Source organism: Eumetopias jubatus, unplaced genomic scaffold, assembly GCF_037043125.1.
Source record: "Eumetopias jubatus isolate StellerSeaLion01/CBP00866 unplaced genomic scaffold, mEumJub1_p1.0 scaffold_7, whole genome shotgun sequence".
NCBI lineage: Eukaryota > Metazoa > Chordata > Mammalia > Carnivora > Otariidae > Eumetopias > Eumetopias jubatus.
This window is the reverse complement of record NW_028274813.1, coordinates 48,010,503-48,036,448: the sequence shown is the minus strand read 5'-3', so window position 1 is coordinate 48,036,448 and position 25,946 is coordinate 48,010,503. Positions and strand designations below refer to the sequence as shown.

At 35.3% G+C, this 25,946-nt stretch overlaps 2 protein-coding genes across 3 annotated transcripts in view; one reads left to right on the top strand and one right to left on the bottom strand.

Annotated features, from left to right (window-relative positions):
• The window catches only part of ATL1 (atlastin GTPase 1), a 37,532-nt gene extending 37,215 nt beyond the window's left edge, over nucleotides 1-317 (top strand). Inside the window, exon 15 of the mRNA XM_088025164.1 lies at nucleotides 16-317. Within this exon, the coding sequence (XP_087881290.1) occupies nucleotides 16-126 (111 nt within the window). The 3' untranslated portion in view covers nucleotides 127-317. The remainder of the gene's footprint in view (nucleotides 1-15) is intronic.
• Nucleotides 318-1,463: 1,146 nt separating this feature from the next.
• Nucleotides 1,464-25,920, bottom strand: SAV1 (salvador family WW domain containing protein 1). 2 transcript variants are annotated; one of them, XM_028101480.2, is made up of 5 exons: nucleotides 25,710-25,919; nucleotides 22,679-23,122; nucleotides 12,311-12,581; nucleotides 9,093-9,236; nucleotides 1,470-2,741 (listed from the first exon to the last, which is right to left on the bottom strand). In XM_028101480.2, the coding sequence occupies exons 1-5, from the start codon at nucleotides 25,801-25,803 to the stop codon at nucleotides 2,540-2,542; spliced, it is 1,155 nt and encodes a 384-aa protein (XP_027957281.1). In that variant the 5' UTR covers nucleotides 25,804-25,919; the 3' UTR covers nucleotides 1,470-2,539. The 2 variants fall into 2 exon arrangements, with proteins under 2 accessions (XP_027957285.1, XP_027957281.1); XM_028101484.2 differs by lacking the exon at nucleotides 9,093-9,236 and having other exon boundaries at nucleotides 1,464-2,741; nucleotides 25,710-25,920.
• Nucleotides 25,921-25,946: the final 26 nt, after the last annotated feature.

The window sequence follows — 25,946 nt, the reverse complement described above, 5'->3', positions numbered from 1 at the left end:
TTCTTGTCTTTCTAGGCTTTATACAAGCTTTACAGTGCAGCAGCAACCCACAGACATCTGTATCATCAAGCTTTTCCTGCACCAAAGTCAGAATCTACTGAACAATCAGAAAAGAAGAAAATTTAATCCAAATTTTTAGAAGTACAGGTGCATGACCAATTGTCAGTTAAATATTCAGTTTTATGTCTCCATGCAAACATTCAAAGTGCTTCTATGAGGACAGAGTAAAATCCCAAGCTCCTCTGAAAATTTCAAAATGGTTTAGTTCTTTTACTTCAGTGTTTAATAAGCAGATGTATGTATGCATGGTTATATCATTTTTGTTAACATGTACAGTTTCTTAGTTTTGTCTTCAAATATGCTGTTATAATTTAAAGTGTTTATTTATGATGACAGTACACATGTTCTGCTTGAATTTACTAAATTCTACTACTGGGTTATAATTAAACCATGTAGTAATATTACTCCATGTTTGGATATGCTCATTTAATTTCTACAGAATTTTTAAATTATTTCACAGTCATCCATTTAAGCATAGCATAACTCAACAGGCTTGATTCAATCTGTATCATCTTATATATACCATGAGCTTTTATTTTTAAAGACACTTGAGAGCTTCTCAGTTGCTTTATCAAAAACTAAATACTGCTTCTTTTATATTATGATTTAATATAGAATATAAACTTCTTGATCAAAAATGCACAAAAAATCACTTTGTATATGTACTTGAGTTTCACTGCATTGTATATTTTTTCATTTGGTACACAAAGAAATGTATTCTTCATAGGTTTATTCTTTTAACATGTGACCTATTATTAAAGTTTACTCTGGTTCCTAATATTAAAAACAAATACTGAATTTGGAAATGTTTGGGAGGTACTGATACAGAATGATAAAGGTTTATCTTTTTAAAATTAAAAATCATTTTCTTCAGTGCTGACACCATTACAAATCTGAGTTTCCACTTTAAGATATGCTAATCCCTTTTTTAGGTACCTTTCAGTTCTTTTAAATCACTGATTCTATAATCTGGGAGCTCTAAAATAGTAATTTCTAACTTCCTTAGAAATGGCTTAGCCATGTTTAAATTAAACAGAAATACAAAGTAATGAGTAACAGGAAAGAATGATTAAGATAGAAGACTATGTGAGAGTTCATAAGACATGTAAGCCTACACCTTAGAAAAGTTTGATTACATGCTCTGAAAAATAACTTTTCCAATTGATAAAATTCTACCAGGTTATTTTCATTTTTTCAATATCCCTTTCATTATATACTGCCTTCCTTTGCTTTTGGACCTTCTGAATGGAAAAATCAAATATTTATAACACTATGTAAAAAACATGGATTCAAACACGACACATTTAGTTTCCACAAAAATATATTTAATAAGCTTGTTATATAAAATCAAACATTTAACATTCTCAACACTTTATCAATTCAAACTCACAGATAACTAACTGGGAGTGCTTTGTATTTTGGAAAATTACTTAAACTAAAAATATATTTACATATTTACAACATATGTAAATGTAACTGAAGAGCTACTTAATATTGAAATTCACAGAATTCTAGAGATTTATAGGCTAAAAATGCCATAAATTCTTCTGTAATCAAATGTACTGCGCTAATTATGAACAATGTCTTAACTATTAAAAGGAAAAAACTGGGAGGGAAATGGTAGGTTTTAAAGTTCTATGACAAATCCTTAGAAGATAAAAAAATACGTAAAATCAATTTAATGACCAAGATTTCTTAATGAATCCCTGATTGTCATTTTTGGCAGCTCAACCCAGTCTGTGGGGACAGCAGTGTGCTACATGCTGTCGGGGACCCACCACTGTCTCAGAGCCATGGTACTAAATTAAGAGCCCTGGTCAAAAGTAAGGAAATGATAGCAACTTTTGAGTGCTGTACACACCTTTCCCATATAGGCTAAGACCTTATGCCTACATTTATTTCTAAAAAATTACAGGCCCTTTATCCTTTCATACCAAAAAATATGTTCTCAACATGTTTTAAAAGGGTTCTTTACGTTTTGGGAGGGAACCCTATATATTATATACATATACATTTATCACAATTAAGGTCCCAAATCCCATTCTGTGTTTTGAACTGCACAATGGTAATATTTAAACCAACTGATTCCAGATAATATTCCACATTAAAGCAGTACACATCTTTTTTTTTTTAAATACTGCATAAGTTGTTTTTTAAAGAAAGATATTGCTACTGTCCGAGTTTACCAAGTGATCATTCCTATTTAATATCTGGTTATAATGAGACATTTCTTGCTGCATTTGTCTTCACTGAGAATATTCAAAGCAGTTTCTAATATATAGCATTTAGAAGTGTTTGCTGTGTCGGCTCTTAATCATTTTTTTCTCAAAATATTTTTAATAACAAAATACATGTAAAATTAGAACTTTTAATTTCCAAAAAGCTGCCTTTATTAACCAAAGTACTTGTTTGCAGTTTTTTTATCTGTGAAAATACTTTAAAGCCCTTACAAAACTTAAATTGTTTTTAAAAAATTAACTTAAAAATTCTTGCCATGTTGCTGAGCATACCACTGCTGTCTCTGCTTCCGGTTTTCCAACTCTGTGAGAAGAGCCTGTCTATAGGCTTCATACATTTTAACAATCTGTTCCAGTTCTTTCATAAAAAGCAACTTTAGCATTCCCTGGTATGTATCCAGGTCAGCCAGCTGGAAGAGTTCCCACTTCAGAATGTGGTCATATCTGTTTTAAAACATAATCATGCATATGTTCACAACACATACATAAATATGTATTTACAACAACAAACTGATCTATTTTTATAAAGATCAACTTTATTACATCTAAACAAACCATAAGCTTTAATTAAAAATAACTCCGTTGTTAACTTACTTAAATATACTATTTTTTTAGGGGGAGGAGAAAACTGCTGATACTACTTCATTTCAATTTAAGTTAAAAAATACCGATTTCTTTATCAATTATTCTACTATTAACATTAGACAACAATGAACACAGATTTCAAACCACTGTGGTTCTATAATTTCAGAAGAATATATATTCTACGCTATTCATAAGTTCACCTCAAGTTTAACTGTCAGAAACTTAAGAATGCTTTAGACCATATTATGCCCAAAGACAATATATAAAAATGGGCAAAGTCACTTGTGTTATTAGTGTTGACAGAACTCTGTGAGGAATGCTGTTCACTACAGCAAACAAGGAACTAAAAAGAATGAAGAGGAACCATCATTCATGGGCTCTTTTCCTGAGGCTGAGTAAAACAAAACAAAATCAGGCAGAAAGGGAAGAATAAGTTATTTTCAAAATGAGAGTAAGTATACTGTAGAAGTATGTGGGGAAGGACTCATGTTAGCTTGTATTTACATATATCTCAGAAGGCCTTTTAGTCCTCCTTCAATGGTAAGTTGATCCCATACTGACAGGGAAGTATGCAATAAAAACAGTAATTTAATTTACACTCTTAACTGAAAGACCTGAAGACATCACTCTGATCCAATTTCCCCATCTTACAGATCAAAAAACTGAACCTAAAGAGGCCATATATTTCTTGCAAAACTGTTTAGTGACCAAAAAACGAGAAAGGCAGTGTTACGGACCAAACTACTTCAGAGTCATAGTTTTGAACGTTGAGATTAGACAAAGAACTTGAACTACAGCAGGTCAAATACCTGTATGATACTGAAGTTACACTTCTCAAATCATGTATCATTCTGATATAATCAGAAGCTTTGATTGTAAATTCTAGTAAATTTATTTTTAATAGTCATTTATAATATTTCCTACCCAATGATCCTTTGGTAATTCATTTAACATCTTATTCCAAAAGGATTCTCTAATATATATTTTAAATGGTTTTTTAAAATGAGAAACAGTAAACAAATAATGAGCCGTCAGTATGAGCCACAGACTGTGCTTGGCACATTGACTTATATTTCTGTACAACTTGGGTACGTGTAACCAGGAATACCAGGAATACAATATGCAGAACCACAAAAGAAACATACCTTGTTGGATCCCAAATTTACCTACTTAATTACTTGAGTACTGCAAATCTAATAGGTATACTTGGTAGAAAGCTTTATATTCTCTTTAGTGGGAAACTCCAACATAAATTAGAGAGATACCATTAAGAAATACTCAATGAGCCTCTATGAAGTAACAGTTGTGTTTCCTAGAACCTCTGCTATTCATGTAGCTTAAGATCTTATTTGTTTGAAACAAATTCATAATTCCTGTCAAAAAATCTTCATCTTCTAGAGTCAGAATTCCATAGCTAATGGGCATTTCAGCAATGTCTATTGATTCAAAATGCTTAAATTTTGAATGCCAGTTGAATTATAAGAACATTAAAGCTCATTTATCATCTGTGTACTTTCTAGCAAGTAAAAAGGGAGAAGACTCAATTGGTAAATATCATACTTTTAAGATATGAACATCATTCTGTATAAGCATTCAAGTTTTAAAAAAGGGAAAAAAGCTTCAGGCAATTTTTCTGACTTCCCAATCACAGCATTTAGCATCAAAAATAGGATTAAGGTAGAAGCAACAATCAGAATAATTAGAGAAAATCCTTTGGGAAGAAGAAAAAGTGCTCTAGAAGAGCACAGATGAGAAAAGTATGCAAGGCACCCATTTGCCTTCCAAAATCTTGCCCCCTGCTGTTTTCTATGGGAATTACTTACCTTCTCATGTAATACTTCCCAATACGCTGTTTTGTTGTTTCTTAGGAAAAAATATAAAATTCCCATTCTTTTCTTCTTAACTAGACAAATCATCTGATTCCCCAGGTTTAATTTTTAGTCACTTAATGGTTTAAATATACAGGTAGGGGTGCCTGGATGGCTCAGTTGGTTAAGCGTCATCAGACTCTTGATTTGGGCTCAGGTCATGATCTCGGGGTCCTGGGGTTGAGCCCCTACGTTGGGCTACCCGCTTAGTGGGGAGTCTGCTTGTCTCCCTCTCCCTCTGCTCCTCCCACCGTGTGCTCACTCTCTCAAATAAAGAAATCTTTAAAAATATATATACAGGTGGGGCGCCTGGGTGGCTCATTCGGTTAAGCATCTGCCTTCATGATCTCAGGGTCCTAGGATTGAGCGCTGCCTGGCTCCCTGCTCAGCAGGGAGTCTGCTTCTCCCTCTCCACCCCCCCCCGACTCGTGTGCTAATGTGCACACTCTAATAAAATCTTTATACACACACACACACACACACACACACACGCGCAGGTAAATCATTCAGAAAATAGGCTGTAAACTACTTCAGTAGCCTTATGCTTATTGTATCACTTCAGCTGTTTTTCCTAGGGCAGTATTCTACTTATAAGTAACCCATATATGCAAACATCAATTGCTATAATCCTACAAAAAATGTGTTCACACTCCAGTGGATGCTGTCTTTAAGGAGCCAAAAGTGCTGCTATTTCCAGCTCCAGGGATCACAATGTAGCCTAAGTCCCTTCCCTGTGCCTGCCCTCCTAGGGTGTGCCCACTCTTCCTTTCTACCTTCACCCAGAGCTGGGGCAATGGTGACACTGCAGGATTGCCAAGCCATAGGAATAAAATACAATCCATGCCACAGTACTGTTGGGGACTGGTGTTGGGGGTGTGTGTGAGGAATAATGGAAAGTACATATGTTCCTGATGGTCTTTTTCCTGTTATATACTAACCTTAGTATTTATTCTGTAGTTCAGCTTGATTACAGTTGTAGGACACATTACAGACTTTTGTGAGCAGCTTCAGAAACATAACTTTAGTTAAATTCATAAATAAAAATTTAGAATATAATCTAAGTCAAGTTTGGAAGTATATGCAAAAATTGTTTTGGTGAGTTGCTGCTAGAGATAGAATTTTTAACATTTCAGGAAGTTAGAAGATTGGCAATTGTTTAGCAAAGGGAAAAAACATGCTAGTTTTTTGACTAAAAAAACCTCTCCTTTTGTTAAATAAATGATTCTTCATTATCTACGTCATAGATAACAGCTCATCCTTTGTTGACTATATATCAACCATTTCCATCTTCTGTAGAGACAAAAATTTTGGGCCAACTAAAAAGCAACAGGTTCCTAAACCTCTCATTTTACGTTTTTATGCAGGAAAGAACTCTCATTTTAAGTTTTTAAGCAGTAAAGAAGTACCTGCTCTCTTGTTTCAGTATGGCTCATTCTGAGAGTCCTGACCTATTTGGCAAAAAAAAACTAAGTTGCTCATTTCCTAAAGTTTTAAAGCTAGCCCACAGAACCAGAATTGAAAGGACTATAATCTTTGGGAGTCTTTCTTTTCATAAGCAGCAAGGAATTCCATTTAAGTATGATCTTTTCCCCCAAAAAGGAAAGCTTTTTGTGTTATTTCTCCCTAATGATGACTATACAGTAGAAAGAATAACCCTCCTCAATCTCATCAATTCCCAGAAATAAGAAAATTTAACAGTTGGGCATATATTCTTCCAGACTTAAGGAAAATATAAATAACACATATTATATATGGCATAAGATCAGCATACAAAGGCTATACATACTGGTTGGTCAACTGGTATCAAGAGTGAAAGAAGAGAGGGAAAAAGGGAAGAAAAGTCCATCTGCCATCATTCCTTACTCCATTCCTAGACTGTATGGGTAGGATCAGATAAAAAAACTGCAGTAGGTTAGACACCAAATCAAGCTAAACGTCTATGGATAAATGTGTACCTAATTTCAAGTAAACTAAAACAAAACTTTTGAAAAGCATGGTTTATATCTTGCAAAATAATATCTATAATTAAAATCTTTTTAAAAATTATATTATCAAGGTTTAAATTTGACTTAGAGGGGAAAAAAAGAACCAATGCATTAGGACTAGAGCCCTGGAAGATGGTTTTGTCTCCACATCAGGCCATAGATTAACAACTGAATTTTCAGACTGAGAAGAATGTTTATGTTGGCCAAAAATTAATAAATATTTCATAGTAAATGACCAATAACTTTATAAGAATGTTAATCTGGCCTAAATGAGCAGAATCATAATCAAATAATTATGAGACTTATCCTTGAGGTAACGAATTACTCAAATTTAAAGCCCGAAAAGAACCCAATAGAAACAAATGGCTCTAACACAAAAAAATAACTTCTAAAATCCCTAGGCTAAAGGCGTACATATATGCATGCATGAGCCCCCACCCAACATAGTTGGTAAATACATATTATGGTAAAAATTTAGATCAGAGTTGGCTTAACCCCTTGAAAATTTTATTTCAATGATCATTCTTTAAAATTATGGAAAAGAGTTACTATTTCAAAAAAGTATATATGAAAGGTTTTACATTCCTTTTATTTGAGTATCAAATATTTAATTTTTTTCCCAAATTCACTGTCCAATCATCTTAAACTATCTAAAACTCTTCTTTGGGCTATTTTATGCTGTTAATTTTGGTTTCTGAAATAAAAAAAGAAAGAGTAAGGCTACAAAAACCAGGAACGAAATGTTACCTTACAGAGTTGTTAAAGTACATGCTCTCATATATGAAATGCCTAGCAAAGTTTAACAATAATTTAATATCTGCTCAGTATATAGTAATCATTTATTAAATAAGAGTTAATAATGACAAAAATTAAGAGCATGATCCTTGAAACTAGAGATAAAGGTTCGAAATCTACCACTTAATAGTCTCCATTTTTTTAACCTGTAAAATGGTTTTTGGAAAGATTATATGAGATAACATATGTAAAAGTTTAGCATCATAAGATACACAGGAAGTAATGGATAATCAATAACTATTTGCTTTCAAAAACTCCCTTTTCTGGGGCGCCTGGGTGGTTTAGCCATTAAGTGTCTGCCTTCGGCTCAGGTCATGATCCCAGGGTCCTGGGATCGAGCCCTCCATCGGGCTCCCTGCTCGGCGGGAAGCCTGCTTCTCCCTCTCCCAACTCCCCCTGCTTGTGTTCCCTCTCTCGCTGTCTGTCAAATAAATAAAATCTTTAAAAAAAAAAAAAAACCACCCTTTTCTGAAATCATGGCACTTTGAATATACCAGTGTTACTAATCCTTATCATGTTGGGTTATTGATCTGAATATCTACTTCTGTTTTTCCAGAAGACAGAAGCTCTTTGAGGCAGATTTCATTTATTCACAATTCTATTTCAAGAATAGTGCCTACTATGGCACCCAATAAATATCCTCAATGAGCCTGGCAAATTCACAGGCATCTTTAAAAACTACCCCACGTATTTTCTTCTTGAGCAGCTTTCCTTGCTCCACTCATATAATAAGAAGCCATATTAAGTGCTTATGCAAGGCAGCCACTGTGCCATGTGCTTTAAAATGCATGATCACTTATCCCCCATAGCTCAGTAGAGGGAAAAAAACTTAGATCTAAGTTCAGTGACTTGCTCAAGGTCATTCAGTATGTAGATGATGGAGCCAGAAATGAGACTCAGTTTCCTTCCTGAGGGATCTTGACCGCTATTCTATACCTCTGCCCCCAATCATCATCATCATCATCTTTACTAAGCTCTCTTAATGTACAAGGTATTGTGATTAAAAATACTTTAGATGCACTATTTTATTGAATTCTTAACTTTACGAATAGGCACTATTCCTATCCCCAATTTACAGAAGACAAAACTAAGTTAAGCACTCTGCATGGGGTTACACAGCTAAAAAGTATCCGTGAACTCAAATCATCTCATCCCAGAACTTGCAACCATTACCTGTATTATTTCCTCAACACCCCAATGTCCTGCTGCTTCATCCTTGTACCTAGGACTTCCCTGGGTCCTTACTTTTATCACACGGTATGTATCACTTATTTACAAGTTAATCTCCCCTCGGAGAACATAAGCTTCTTATTGTATCCCTAGTTTAACATAGGTCTGCATACAAAGAAAGTGAAGAATCAATAAATGTTTGCAGAACTTACATTTCTAGTCAATGATTTTCAAACTTTATAAGCTGTGATAGCCCTTCCTTAAGTAAAATATTATTTAGAAGCCCAATATTATTAAGAGAAAAAACATAGCTCTGTGTGGGTTAAGCATCCCAGAGACTCCATTCCGGCTCCACTCACCCCTCAACAAAACTATGCTATAAATTCACTTACTTCACAGGGGCTCGAGCATACACCTGAAGCCAGTCAGGAATTTCTGCAGTATGATATGGATTTGCAGGTACCAGAAGGGACTGATTTCTTTCGGTTTGCTGTGCCTGATATGTGACAGGAGGGGGTTGGTCATACCGAGGTACGCTAAGAAAAAAGAATCGACATTCATCAGGATAAAGGTTCTAAATCTAAACAAGAAATTGTAAAGAACAAATAATATTTAAATGTTTTTCAGTGTGCCTCTTGCCCAAACTGAATTCCTTCTACCACCTAAAAAAACAGAAGTCTTTTTTTTTTTCCTTACCACACCATAAGGTAAAGTAAAATCCACCTTCTCTTGGAAATTAGTAGGTCATTAGTGATGGATATAAACCTAAGCTAAATCTTTACATATAATTTTTTAAGGATTTATTTATTTGAGAGAGAGAGAGAGAACAAGTGGGAGGAGGGGCAGAAGGAGAAGGAGAAGCAGACTCCCCGCTGAGCAAGGAGCCCAAAGTGGGGTTCAATCCCAGGACCCGGGATCATGACCTGAGCTAAAGTCAGACACTTAACCAATTGAGCCACACAGGTACCCAAAATCTTTACATATTTTTAAGAGATTTCTTCTGTCTGGTATTTATTCTTTTCAAGGAACTTGAAAGGAAGCTATAAAAAATTTGGAGCTAAATTATAACCTTTATACCAAGGCTTAAAACTAAAAGTAGTAATTTTCAGTAATAACTAGTAATTAGCTGTAAATTTATATTGGAAAGGCTGACAGTTTCTCTCAGAATGAGAATGGATACTTTCTTCCACCGTTAGGCTGAAAAGAGGATGTGGAATATGCAGTACAGAGGGAATGAGAACTGCGCTTGAATTATCCATAATAACCATTCTGCTTTTACCAAATTATGAGAACATATGGGAGTTAGAGTTGATTAGAACCTATTTTAAATCACAGAGACTTAAAACAAAAAGAAAAAACAGACCATGCTTTTAATTAGTTCTAATGGACTAACTGGTGGGACAGAGAGAACAGCTAGGTGGAGAGGCAGTTGTTATATGGGAAAATGCTAAGGAAAAAGCACTGAACCACTTGAAGCCTAAAGACTGAAATTTGGGAGGCCAAAGTGATCTATTCCAGAATAGGAGACAAAAAGAGCCTGCTCCACACATCAATATTTATGTGTATATCAGAAAAGGTCACTGCAATACTAAACTAGGTTTAAGATAATTGTTAGACTGTGATTAACAATTTAAAGATCAATGTCCAAATGGCACTGCAATTTTATATTTATCTCTTTCATAAGTAGGTACGAAGTAGGTACAAAGTGAAATATTCTTTGATAGCACAATTGGGGGGTGGGAAAGAACTGAGGCTTTGAAGTCTCATATGCCTGAGAGTTAACCTTAGTTTGGCCACCTCACAAGTTATATGAATGTGGGCAAAACTGCTTTATTTCTCTAAGCTTCAGCCTTCTTATTTGTAAAACTGGAATAAATTCATACCAAAGATGATTGTTCTCAACAGTAAATAAATGAGCTAGTAAGTCAAGTGTTTGGATTAGCATAATAGAGACAATCAAAAATAGTTATTAATACTATCTATGCGAGCTTAAGAAAGGTGTTTGTTCTCTCTGGTTTAATGTCAGCTAACAGAGCTGCTAAGAGAAGCAAATTGTGAAAATGCCTTGTAAACTATAACAATTCTATAATTATGTAAGGTTACTGATGATAAACAGAAAAGTCAGCTCAATATACTCTCAAATCTGGTTGTGTGGACCACAGTCTTCTGCCACCTGGTGACAGTAATCTGTAATCATGTTTGGTTCTTTTTTTTCCTTTTTGCATTTTCCATCATTCTTAGTCAACAAACATCTGGCTGCATTCCCACTATGTGCCTGTCTGTGTGATGAGTTCCACTCATCCCTGCCCTTGGTGGGAATCATAATCAGGTAGGAGGGGGCCTGAAAATGGAGACTAGGGAGCTTGCCTGAAATGGTTTAGAGAGTAGGCAAAGGGACCAGAGCCCAACACAGGCAGAGCAGTTGGTTTGGTTCTTTTGAAGTGATGACAATTTCAGTTGTTCAATAAACACTGAGTGCCACTAAATGGAATCGCTGGGAAAAGAAACTTTTCCAAACTGAATAAATCCAAATATGTCAAATGATACAATAATGATAAAGCTTAGTTTTCTAGGGGATAATATTAAAGTGTATTTTCACAACAATTTTAATGGTTCTAAAAAATGCAAAAAAGTCTGCTATAACCAAAGATTGTATTATGCTAGATGATACTAAGAACACCTATCAACATGCTGATGATACTCTACCCATTTTAAATTTTATGGCTCAGAGGTAGTTAACAGGAATTTATTTGCTATTTCATGACTAAGCTAGTACTAGTTTTTTTTAAATGTACTTTGAAATCTAGTGTGTGTGAATTTTACATTTACATACAGCACACCACAATTTGGATTAATCACCTTTCAAGTGCTCAATAGCTACATATGACAACTGGCTACAATATTCACAGGGCTAAAAGTTTGGTCACATCAGACCTACTGATAAGCCCAAAGGATCACTGGCTACATTTATTAAACAGATCTGGGATGTTTTGTACAGTTCCAATTTTCTCTTTCACAGTAAGAAACAGAACACAGCCAGAAACTGAATAAAACAGCAAGATGCTATCATTCAGAAGTATATTTTGACACATTAGGAGGGAGGTCTGTATTATTTATAGAATTTTAAATGGAAAGAGAGATGTTTTAATTATTTCAATTTCTGGGTATCTACAATAAAAACATTTTGGTATATTAAAGCAGAATCTGATCATACGAATACTGATTATGTTTTTTGAGGTTGTTTTACAAAGATCTTTTAATTTTTTTTTAAGATTTTATTTTTATTTTTCGACAGACAGAGAGAACGCAAGCAGGGGGAGTGGGAGAAGCAGGCTTCCCTCTGAGCAGGGAGCCCGATGTGTGACTCGATCCCAGGACCCTGGGATCATGACCTGAGCCGAAGGCAGATGCTTAATGACTGAGCCCCCCAGGTGCCCCAAAGTTTTTTTTAATTATTAAAATCACTACTAAATATAAATCCAAAGAAAAATGTCATAAGCTTTCAAATATCAAACTTTAGGATGCCCTTCTCTTTGATGAAAATGTGAGCTCAAAATCTAACATTAGACAATCTCAAAACTAAAAGTTGAAAATAAAATTGATACTATACCTAGGAGCACAGGGATGCCTATATTGAGCTTTCTTATTTGTGTGATCTACATAGTAGGTTCCAAATTCTGATGACTCAACTCGCTCCCATCCTGGAGGAAGTCCTTCTCGCTCAAGAGGATGGCTCCAATGAGTTGTATTTGTGTTGTGATCTATATAGTATTTTCTCCCTCTCATTGTCCAGTCCACAGACCAGCCAGGAGGAAGAGGTAAATCTTCAGAACCATGGTTAGTTAAATTTCCTAAAGATGTAGCAGCAACTCTCCCAATACCTTATGAGGAAGAGAGAAAAAGAAGGAATAGAACAATTATTCAAAGCTAAAAAATATGACATCTGGAGAAAGAGTCACAAAATTAACTATCCTAATTATACTCTTCTGTTAAAATTCATGATTTTATAATTATAAATAAGAATTTTCATAAAACTAGCCAGTATTACTAAAATTTAATTACAAAAAGAAGGAACAAGACTCCCTCTTCGAAATCGGTTTTGGTTGATGCGTCTATCACCAGGCTATACAAACATTTAACTATTAGCAAAGCTACTAAATATGTATACTGCTTAAAGAAAAGTGAAGAAAATAAAATTTCACATTTAAGATTTAAGATTTGACATTTCACCTAAAACAGCAAAAATAAACTTGTAAAACTGTGTCCAGTTTATAATTTCTTAAATATAATCTAGCTGTGCCCTAGAACCATTAAATAAATTTATCAAAGTAGCAACATATAAGGTCAACATACAAAAATCAATTAAGTATCTGTTTATTAACAACTGGAAACAAATTATACCACTTATTATAGCTCCAAAAAATCAAATACTTACATACAAGTAAAACAAAATACAGACAACAAATTATGTGCAGAATCTGTACACTGAAAACTACAAAACAGTGATGAAAGAACTGAAAGACAACCTACCATGTTAATGGATTGGAAGACTCAACATAGTTAAGATGACAATTCTTCCTGAAATGACCTTTAAGTTTAAGATAATTCCAATCAAAATTCCAGCAGGAGTTTTGTAGATACAGACAGAAACAGGCTCTAAAATGTATATGGAAAGGCAAAAGAACTAGAGAAGCCAAAAACATTTTTAAAAATAAGAATAAAGTTGGAGGATTCATGCTACCTGATTTTTTTCTTAAGTAATCTCTATGCCAAACGTGGGGCATGAACTCATGACCCCACTATCCAGAGTCACATGGTCTACCAACTGAGCCAGCCAGGTGCCCCTCATACTATGTGATTTTTAAGACTTACTGTAATCAAGACAGTATGGTATTGGCAAAAGGACAGACAGATCAATGGAACAAAGAATCCAAAATATACCTACACATACACAATCAATTGATTTTTAACAAAGGTAAAAAGGCAGTTTGATTGAGAAAGGGTAGTTCTCAACAAATGGTGTTGGAACAACTGGAGTCCATATGCAAGAAAATTAATCACAATCTATACCTTCTACAAAAATGAACTTAAGACAGATCATATATCGAGGGGTCCCTGGGTGGCTCAGTTGGTTAAAGTGACTGCCTTCGGCTCAGGTCATGATCCCCGGATCCTGGGATCAAGCCCTGCATCAGGGTCTCTGCTCGGCCGGAAGCCTGCTTCTCCCTCTCCCTCTGCTTCTGTTCCCTCGAACACTGTCTCTCTATCAATTAAATAAATACAATCTTTTAAAAAAAAAAGACGGATCATATATCTAAATGTAAACATAAAAACTATAAATCTTTTAAAAGAAAGAGGATAAATTTTCGTGACCTTTCATTAGATAGAGTTCTTAATCATGATGCTGAAAGTGCAATCCATGAAATAAAAATATTGGTAAATTGGACTTTATCACAATTTAAAAAGTTTGCTTTATGAAAGACATTGTTAATAGAAAGAAAATCAAGCTACAGACTGGGAAAAATATTTACAAGTCACAAATTAGACAAAGGACTTTAATCTAGAATTCATAAAGAACTCTCAAAACACTAGGAAAATATTTTAAATGGGCAAAAGATTTGAACAGGCACTTGAAAGAAGATATATAGATGGTAAATGAGCAGATAAAAAATGCTCAAATCATATTAACCATCAGGGACATTGCTAATTTAAAAAAACCCTACAAATTAAAACCACAATGAGAGGACAATACACATCTTTGAGAATGGCCAAAAAAAAGAAAAAAAAAAATCTGACAACATAAGTTGTAATGAGGATGTGAAGCAACTGAAACTCTCATACACTGCTGGTGGAAATGCAAAATACTTCAGCCACTCTGGAAAACACTTCAGCAAGGTGTTATCAAGTTAAATATGTTTTCCATATGATGCAGCAATTCTATTCCCAAATATTTAACCTAGACAAATGAAAATGATTCTTCACACAAAAACCTGTATGGGGATGTTTATGGTGTTGAAAATGGAAACAACCCACATGTCCTTCAAGAGAATGAGTAAACCAGCAGTCATACAGTGGAATCTACCATAAAAAGGAACTAATTATTGATACATGCAACAACATGGATAAATCTCAGAGGCATTACACAGAGTGAAAGGAGACAGCCTCAAATGTCTATAAATTATATGATTCCATTCATATGAAATTATTGCAAAGGCAAAACTACTAGGACAGAAAATTGTGGTTGCCAGGAATTAGGGGTGGGGTGAAAAGACCAAGCAACTGTCACAGACCAAAGAACACTACACAAAGGGACAGCAATGAGGTAATTATTAGGGGTGACTGAAATGTTCTATAAACTGATTGTGTTGGCATTACGTAGATCTATCTATCTATCTATATCAAAATTCACAGAACTCTGTACCTTAAAAAAACCCTTAAGTTTACTGTTTGTTATTTGGGGTGGGGGGAAGAATACCCTGGCTGCATCGTTTTATTCTCACATAAGAACAGTAATTGTGTATAACAAAATCACCCCAAGATTTATTTAGTTTATTTCCATAGATTAATGACACAGATTGAGCTCTGCATGAGTTTTTCCTTGTTGATGTACAATTATCTTGATAAAAACTTCTATTAATTCAATATACATGTGAGAACTGCCAAAAGCATGTCAGACAGAGCAAGAACAGTAAAGAAGTCGAAATAAGAACAGAGCACTGTGAAAAACTAGTTAGCCCCAAACACTACCTTGGTAATTTCTCCTTGTCCCTCCACAATCCTCCACCCTCTCCAGCAATATAGGAAGTGATTTCAAATAACTGGCAAAGGAAAACTCAATTTGCTTAATATGTATAATAAGAATAGCACAACACCAATCTATAAGAAAAATTAGTTTTGAAAAAAAAGGTACAAATTTATTAAAAAGAACATTCAGAAAATTGTCCCAAAGCAGAAAAAAAATGCAACTAAATTCTCCATTAAAAGAGAAAAAAGGAAGCAATCCTCTAAAAGAAGACCACAAAGAAAAGCAAGAATCCAAAAGATGGTAAGGCAACAGAGATAAAAGCTGTGCTCAGGAAAGAAATAAAGATGAAGACAAAAACTGGAAGAACAAACATGCAGTGTTCATTACAATGGAGAAACCTGGCAAATCTTAACCAAATATGATTGTTAATATCACCAGTAATGTCATATACATATACAAGTATCTCCCTATATTTCACATGATGAGGATACTTCACCTCTGTGCTTATTCCTTCCAAAAACCAAAAGCCCTATCTAATCATGAGAAAGACATGAGACAAAATCTAAATTGAAGGTCAGTTCACAAAATATCTAGCAAGTATTCCTCAAAACTATCAGGGTCATGAAAAACAAGAAAAGACTAGGCAACTGGCACAGACAAAGGACACTAAGGAGAAAAAGGCAACTGCATTCAATGTGGTACTGACTGGATCCTGGAACAGAAAACTGACATTAATGAAAAAACTGGCGAAATCCAAATAAAACTTGGAGTTAATAAAAAAATTTTGAGTTCACAGATACTAAAAATAAAAACTCACTGTTTACCTTTGGAGGCAGCTAGGGTGCCAATTCATTATTCTAAAAACTATTAAATAAAGGGAAAGATTTAGTATTTATCCTTTCTTATTTGAATAGCAACCAAATAATTGATGAGATAGTTCTTTATTACAGAATTCCAACTAAGCAAGAAGAAATGATAGAATTAGGGTATCACCATTTGCAAAACCTAATGAAATACTGGATCTACCCAATGATCATTAATGGCTGTCAAATCAACACGGAAAAGGCCGATGGAGAACTTCGTGATGAATGAACTGTGCTGACATCTGATCCCATCATCAATTTTAGGATCAAAAAGAGAAATTAGTCATTATGTGTCTCTGGAACTGATGCAGCAGAATGTATACAACAGTTATCTATGAACTATTTTGGCAAAAAGAGAGACGCAAGAAAGAAAATAAACACAGTCACAGTATCCTTTGAGAAGAAAAGCATATATTTCTAAAACATATGGGAACTACAGAACAAAACAAAGCTAACAAGCCTTTTGGTGAAATGGACCTTGGTTTCTATCAAACTGCAACCTGAAGGTTTATTTAATAAGTGTAGCTTAAGCAGTTTCTGTACTTAAAGAAAAAATGTTTAAACAAAAAATAAATAAGCCAATGTACTAAAGACATGCACATAGCAAATGACTTTAAAATCACATTTTAAAGCATGCAATGGCTTTATATTTTCTCATACTTCCATCATTAAAAATGTTGTACTACTAGCCATAACCAAGGATAGCAATTTAAAAAAAATTAGAGTCAATTCTTTGTACTCATATTGAGTTATTCATAAGAACGAAAACTTTTTGGCCCAACAGAGGTCCCCCTGGAAATATATAAACAGATTTCTAAATACAAACATTTTTAAAAACAAAAACTCTTACAGTAAAAAATAATAAATAAAAACTGTACAAGCTTAGAGATTAAAATTGTGACAATTTTATTCATCTGCTTAGAAAATCCAAATTTCCATATACTGAACTTGCCTAAATCTAGAAGCACATACACCTCTACATTTAAACAATATTAGGTACCGAATACCAGATTTAAACTATGATAAAACGTGAAATTCATATTTAGAGGAAACACAAAGACCCTTCTGTAAAAATTCTTATTTTTTTTTAATTAAACCTCAACAATTTGATAAGGGAGCCAAGATGTCCTCAAAGTTCCAAACAGGCTCATCAGCTTTACCAACGCCATCTAAAACCATGGTTCCTAACCTTTTCATGATACACTCCACCTGTACTTTCTGAAAGTGCCATGTGTACTAATTTTTTTCAAACTATTTGGGATAATTTTATAAAACCTATTGAGAGAAGAATGTACAATACAAAAAGACTAAAAATCAGATTTAAAACAAAACATTCCTAGTAATAAAATAGGTCCAGAAGACAGGGGGGAAAAAAAGCTATATTAAGCTCTAACACATGAGACCTCTGCTCTAAGTTCAGCTAGAAAGTTGAAACTTCAATAGCCAAACATGTCAAATCTGGAAAAAGCATAGAAGAGCACAAAACACTCTTATAAAAGGCATGAACACTAACAATTATGAGTGTCTCCTCTGTCCCTGACCCTTTTCCAAATTTATTATTTCGTATTCAAAATAGCTCTATAGGTAATAGAATCACTACCAATTTACAGATGAGAAAACAAAGGTTCAAGTAAGTTATTTCCAAAGCCACAGAATGGTATACAAATGACAAATTTATTACTAACAAAGTAATCAACAAACAAAAGATCAACTGTAATTCTTCAAAGAAAAGTATGACTGCTCATAATAAAAGAAAAAACAAGCTACCAATTTTGAATTCAACCAGTGGAAAAATAAGAACTTGTTTCTGAGATACAAGGAAAAAATATTAAGTTTTCTATTATTTCAATTAGTCCCAGAAAAGAATGAATGGCATTCATAATCCTCAGAATAACTTCAATTTGTAGGGATTAAATTGTGCAAACACCTTCCATGTATATAAAGTAATACATTCATAAACAAGACATTATTACCCAAACACTAGGATAAAAGTATTATTTTGTCTCTCCACCAAGACTTTACTAGATATGTCACCAAAGAATTTAATCTCATACAAACCAGCAGATATCTGTGAAACCTGCCCTTACAGACAAAGCTTGAAAATTCTGGTTTACTAATTTTGTAGTGGCTACAGAGAAAATGGAATCTGGAACTCTAATGAAGGTCCACAAGCTTCAGGGTAATAAATGCTAAATGCCATAGCCCACGTTACAATTAAGATGTTGATAAAGAGATCTACCTTTTCTCCTCCTCTGCAAAATAATTACAAATAAAGTTGTGTCCCTAAAATTTATTAACCCCTTCTCAAAGATGATTCTGGGTTCACTAAATATTTATGCATTTCTTGGGAGTAAACATTATTTCGGTGTTTTTTTGTAAAGGTTGACACTTTTCAGTTTGATTTTGGTAACCTGATTTCTTTAGTCATCTTTAAAAATAGAAGTTTTAAAAGTCTGTTACTTAAAACTGTATAGAACCAAATTATGTAAATGAAAAAAAAAAGGAATTCATTCTGCCTTTAGTACTCCAACTGAAGACTTCCTGTTAACAGCTAAATTCCTTCCTTTCGCACATAGAGTAGGTGCCTGCCCAGTACACTGGCCAAAATGTTAAAGGTCAGATTTCACTGCTAAACCTAGAACTTGGTAAACCCTGAAACCCCCTGCGATATTATACAACCTGTTTTTGGCTTCTGCCAAATACAATAAAATAAAGTTAACCCTTAAGATAAGGTATTTCCTGAAGGTCTAAGTAACTGGCAGGATACACTACTTGCATTAAGTCATTACCAAACTATATTCTTCCTTATCTTCCTAATGTTTACTACCTTAGTAACAACAATCAAAATTTAAAGGTTGTGAAAATAAATCTGTCTATAGCACATCTTTACCCTCCCACAAACTTACTTTCTCCTTTCCATTCACTCTAATTCCTTGACTTCTCTTCAGCATTAATCTTGAAAACATGGTTTCAAGTCTTTTCAAGATGAATTCAAGAAACTTCCAGCTATTGTTTCATATTCAGATTTTTTCCTTCTGGAAAAGACAGCTGTTAGGCTTTTCTGCTTGGTTAGTAATTGGTTATTAATCCTTCCCTGACACTTAACAGACTCCTTCAAAGAAGAACTGTTTTTCTCTAAAAGGTAAAACATTAAATCTTATTGCCCTGATATAAATTAATGCTATTAAGTGAAATTTCTCAAGCACATTATCACTCTAATAAATGCAAATCTTTTTTAAAAATGACTCCTTAGTTTGAAAAAGTATCCAATTAACTTGTATTTTATTTATCCCTAGTTCATGATTGGAAAGTTATTTTGAAATCTGTCATTAAACTGATAAAAACTATGTCAGACTGGCACTTGGGAGGATCAGTAGAAATTTAGTTCTTGCAGTATTTCCTCAACGACACTCTGTGAATCAGAATTTTAAAACAATATTTTAACATGGCATTATTAATTCTTCATACTTTCATTTAGGCAGAAAAGTGTTATGAATTCTCAGTGATGTTCGCAATATAAATACACATGATAAAAGTAAGTGTGAAGAACAATCCGTATTTATGGTAAACAAACTGTTTTAAGCTTTTATTCCTGCTACCTCTCAGCCACCAAAACTGTCTTAAGACTCCAGACTTGAAATCTCTGGATTCATTCACTTAGTCAACCATCTATGCTAATCCTATCTGAATCTTCTCTTTTCCTTATCTCTCATATCCCATTTGTGGCCAAGCCCCATCAATGCAGATGTGTCCCACTTCTCCCCTTTCTAAATGTTTGCAGCCTAAGTCAGGTCCTCATTAACATTTAAAATAATAACCTCCAAACATTCACCAAATGAAAGATTATGGTCAATGAAACTATCCATAAATAGTATGTAACATTAAGAAATTCTTTCAAGTAAAAAGCAGGGATATAACACTGTACAGAGTATAATCACAACGTTAAAAAAAAAAAAAGAATACCATAGGAAAAGATGAAGGAAATAACTGAAATACAACGAATCTCTGGCCTGATGGTCACTTTCCCTTAACTTTTCCGCTTTTTGCAAATTTTCTACAGTAAGCAGAGATTACTCTAAAAAATGAGTTTATTTTTTAAAACTTACTATTTTGGTTGGGAACAAATCATTTCTGAGGTTTAAAACTTATGATATTAGAAACAGCCAAAATAAACACCAAAGTATGCAACTGTCTAATCCTTTAACCTATACATTCTTTAAAACAAAAAGGCACTGGGGTGCCTGGCTGGCTCAGTCGGCGGAGCATGAGACTCTTAATCCCAGCATTGTGAGTTCCAGCCCCAAGGTGGGGGGAGATTACTTAAAAAAAAATCTTAAAAACAAAAAGACGCTCATCCATGCTCATTTCTATATGCCTAGAAAACCTCTCCTCTCAGATGTCCCAATGAGATTCCAATGTCAGCTTTCACAAAATAAGTTTTTACCAACTATTCTCCATTATTCCTCAGTTTTCAAAACTCCAGTGATTTACTTCTCCTAAACCCATAATTAAGTCTCATTTTTCCCTTAAAAGCATCACAGACTTGCCCTTCCTCTCCAATACCACCGGTACCTGCAGTCATCTTTTCTCTAGCAATCTATCCTGAGTACAACTAGTAATCTTTAAACACTGCTTTCATAAAAATGACTTGTCTTTGAAATCTGCAATGGCTTCTGTTTGATTCAAATTTATTTTTTGTTGTTAAACTGTTTGATTCAAATTTAAACCCTTCAGCTTATTGTTGGACCACAAATCTCCTTTCTACCTCACATCTTCTTTCTTCAAATTAGTAGAACTACAGAGTTCCTTGGATTTACATGTTCACTCTGTTTTCAGCAAGGGCTATTCCAAATTTTTCATCTAAAATGCCTTTCCTCTGCCCCATTATTCTGAAGTCCAAGCTCAAAGCACAGTTCAAGTTCTACTTCTTCCATGTATCATTCTTTAAGTGTTCCAGCCTACCCTGATCTCTCTTCCAACTCCCTGTTGCACTTACTGTCAGTACCACAAAGTATAACAACTGTTCTGTGATTACTGTGCATATATTGGTTTTGTTCCCCAAATAAGATACCAGAGAGCAGAAACCAAGGTCAGAGAAAATGCTAGACACATAAATGATTAATACTAAATGAATAAGGGCACCTGAGTGGCTCAGTCAGTTAAGCATCTGGCTCTGGATTTCAGCTCAGGTCATGATCTCAGGGTTGTAAGATCAAGCCCTACATCGGGACATGATGGGCATGGAGCCCGCATAAGATTCTCTCTCCCCCTCTTCCTCTACCCCTTACCCCCCAAAATACTAAATGAATGTTTTCTACATTCCTGCTCCAAACTGTTTGTTTGTTGTTGTTGTTTTGAGAGAGAGAGAGAGAGAGAGAGAGAGAGAGAGAGAGAGAGAGAGAGAGAGAGAATCTTAAACAGGTTCCACACCCAGCATGGAGCCCGATGAGGTCGATCTCATGACCCTGAGATCATGACCTGAGCCCAAATCAAGAGTCAGACACTTTAACAGACTGAGCCAAACTGTTTTTAAGTTACTTTGTTTGAAGTTTCATAGGTTAAAAAGTAAATGTCTCATGGATTTATTTTTATCCTGCCAAGATTTAAAGCCTGCAACTTACCAGGAAAAAAACAATTAGATAAAAAGTTTAATTTTCAGCTTGCTTCGGTTTACCTAGTGTAATCCAGTACTCTGGGAATAAAGTAGAACTGTGCATTTTTCCTATCTCTTCTGTTCCTTGTACAAGTATTCCCAAGTTAGCAAATATGAAAAACAGATTTTAAAAAATTATATGGCTAGTATTTTTATTCCTAAAAGAACAACAAAAGGACAGACAACACACAATTAACCATTTGACAGTAAGTCTTTGTGACCAACCTGGGAAATAATTACTGGCCTAGGAAAACAGTTTTGCTAGGAGAAACAGTGCAGGCTGTAGCTGAGGAATGATGCAGTTGCCCACGGTATCCTTTACCGCGCCCAATTCTTCCTATCCACCTTTCCTTTCTTAGGTTTAAGTCCAGGTTCTTTGAAACTCTAACCTTCCCATTCTATCAAACCTAAACCTAGATTCAATCCAACTGTAGACATTAAATTCTCTAGGTTTTCAAGGTTCATAGTGTTAATAGTCTAGATAGCCTTCAGGTAAGTACTAAATTTTTATACAATGAGTTAATAAAATAAATGGGCACAAAATTCTTTCACTCAGCATAGATTACTAATTATTTGCAAGCTGGCTTAAGAAAACCGGCAAAATGGAAAAGTATTTTTCTCGGAGTGTCTATTGGGTTCCCAAGAAAATCCAGAAAAGAGCATCTTTTTAATTGTTAATAAATCTAAACTAATGTAGGATTTGTAATCTTAAGTTACCTGAAGCATGTCTCCCCTGATTCTGTGGCATTCTTTGGAAGAGATCGTGGTTGTATTCATAATATCTATAGTCTTCATGTGAACGATCTCCAAGTGGGCGCCTTCTCTGACCATCAAAATAATTATCTGAATAATAATATCGGGAACCAGAGTCTCCATTTTCAACAGCAAAATTAACTTCTGTTAAAAATGACTGAGAAGAGCCATACTCTCTAGGGACATCTGCTAGACTCCGGGCGAGATAAGAAGGTGCAGATAATCTGTTGCTTTCTCTTCTCATTATTTCATGAGGTGTTCTTTGAATTGGAGTTCTAAGGAAACTCTGGTTTCTTGAAACTATTCCATCACCAGAAGCTGAAAAGGCATTAGGACTTGAGTCTGGCAGACAGATATCAGTTCGTCTTGGAATTGTGGGACCATGCCGAATAAATGAAGGCATGAGATCTACAATAAAATAAAACAAAGAGTAAAATGACCACTTCAGTAAGTGATAATTACACTTTTCAAAATTTCTTCATTTACATCTATTACCCCCAAATGCAAAATTTCAATGGACTTAAGCAAACACAATTTAAAATTCTGATTTAGGATAGTCCTTGGGTATTTTAAAATTAAGGCTAATTTAATTAGTATTTTCCCACGCAAATGAATTTATAATTTGTATGAATGTGGTATGTGTACACTTAGTCACAATCAAACGTATTCTGCATACCACCATACATAACATGATGAAATGTCAGTAAGCTTAATTATGGTTAATGAAATACTCATGAATAAATGTGCAAAAATAAGAAGGAATCTAACAAATAGATACAGTTACCAACATAATTTAAGATTATTGTTTTGCTGATTTCACTTCATTTTCAAAATACCCAAAAATCCTTTTACAAGCAAACACAATTTCAAAAATAAAAAACAGAACATAATGCTATTCCCAAACATGTGAAAGTGGATTCCTTTAAAAAGACTTTAAAATAATCGGGTTTCCTCTCAGAATTATGTAATACTAGTACAGTAATCAAAAGTTGGAAAGTAAAAAATTTAGCTATGAAAATTAAAAAATAAAAAGATCTCATTTCAAAGAGGCATACAAATGTTCAATCAGTTCAAAAATGCCAAGCCTGGGGCGCCTGGGTGGCTCGGTTGGTTAAGTGTCTGCCTTCAGCTCATGTCATGATCCCAGGGTCCTGGGATCCAGCACTACATCAGGCTCCCTGCTCAGGGGGAGGTCTGCTTCTGCCCCTCCTCCTGCTTATGTTCTCTCTCTCTGTCAAATAAATAAATAAATAGATATATTTTTTTTTAAAATGCCAAGCCCGAAACTATGGCTCCCTTAAGAACACATAATTATAATTCAAAAGAGAAGATAACAGTAGAACAATTGCCTTCAGGATATAGAACTTCTGAATACAGAACTTAAGTGGCTTAGACATGCCAGGTTACAAAGCAAATAACTTTATAAAAATTAGATTTGGAAACTTATTCATTTATTAAGTAAACAATATTAGACAGCACTGATATTAATAAGCTTCAGAAGCTAACTCTAGACAGAAGTTAATATCCAAATAAACTTGCTTTAAAGTATAGCTAACATGGGGTGCCTGGGTGGCTCAGTCAGTTAAACCTCTGACTCTTGAGTTCAGCCTCAGGTCGTGATCTCAGGGTGGTGAGATCAAGTCCCCTGTCCCAGCTTAGCAGAGTCTGCTGCACTCTCTTCCCCTCTCCCATGGCCCCTCCCCCCTTCAGGTTCTCTCTCTCTCTCTAAGAAAAAAATAAATCTTAAAAAAAAAGAAATCAGTTTTCAGGGGTGCCAAGCTGGCTCAGTGGGAAGAATGAGCTGCTTTTGATCTCAGGGTTGTGAGTTAGAGCCCCAATGCTGGGTGTCGAGGTAACTTAAACAAATGAACTTTAAAAATATAAATAAATAAAAATCACTTTTCTGGTTACTGATGTACCCATTGATCTATTTTGTTGTTCTATAAGAAAGCACTGCAAATGCAAGGATAAATATCTAAGGCTAATGATGTGGTTATTATTTAAAAAACATGCTCTCCACACCTTTCTGTGTGATCCTGGGTAAATACTAGGAACCTCTATGAACAGCTTTCCCAATTACAGAATGAGGTAATGCTTAAGTCACAAGATTTGTAGGAGCTTCCAAGAAGGACACTTACACAAAGTGCCCACTATGCAGTATGAACATGAAAATATTAGTTCCTTACCTCACAAATGTTTTGAACACACAAGCAAGAATTTAAAATTCAAAAGATACAGCTGAAAAAACAGAGTCAAATGCTTAAATTGAAAAGTGTGGCGGGGAGGCAGAGAAAAACACAAACTATTAAAGTTCAAAAAAAAAAAACTTTTTGGCAATTTCTCCTAAAGTACGATAGAAATTTCTGCGTACTTCGCCTTTTTTTTTTTTTTTTGGACTCGGGGAGGGAAGGTGGTATTCGAAGCAATTCTCACTTAAATATCCAAACACACATGATTTTGGTTTCTCTAAGACTGATGAGGCTTTGGATAGCGGCTACAACAGTGACGATCAACTGTCACCTCCTCACGTCTACAGCACGCAAAAGGGCTAAGGAATTCCGCCGAGTTCGCACAACTTCCTGCACCACGAGTGACACCCGAAATGTTTGCAAACACAAGGCATATCTCGAGGTATCTAGAAGAGGAAAAAGTGTGCCCCAGTCTAATCACTTTCACCCCTGTAGCATCAGGGAATCAGCAATTTAAGTGTTCCCAAAGAACCTCTTCTAGTAAAACGAAACAACACTCTGCCCTGGGGGGGAACGGGAAAGTTTGTTATTTTTAGGGAGGCCCACGGGGGAAGGACTAATCTAAGCTTCCTACATTTTATCGGCTTTCAAACAATGACCACCACTTCAGGCACAATACAGTTTTTAAAAACAGTATTTCACAGAGACCAACAGGAAAGAGAAGCCGCAGGGAGCCGCGTCGGGCGCCCGCCAGGCTCCCGGCTGCCGCTGGGGCCAGGTGTGGGTGCGCCCCGCCCGACACTCACTCCGCAGCAGAGGCGACGTCTCTTTCTTCACGTACTTCCCCTGCACCTCAGCGGGCTTGGACACTTCGTTTTTGGTTTTCTTTCGGGACAGCATCCTTGTCGACGAGGCCCCAGGCCGCGTCAAGCAGCCTCCTTAGGGCTCCGCGAAGGGCGCCGGCCGGCCCCGCCGCCACCTCCGCCGGCGCCGCCGCCTCCTCCCCTCCCGAGCCGCCGCCGCCGCCGCCGCCGCCGCCGCCG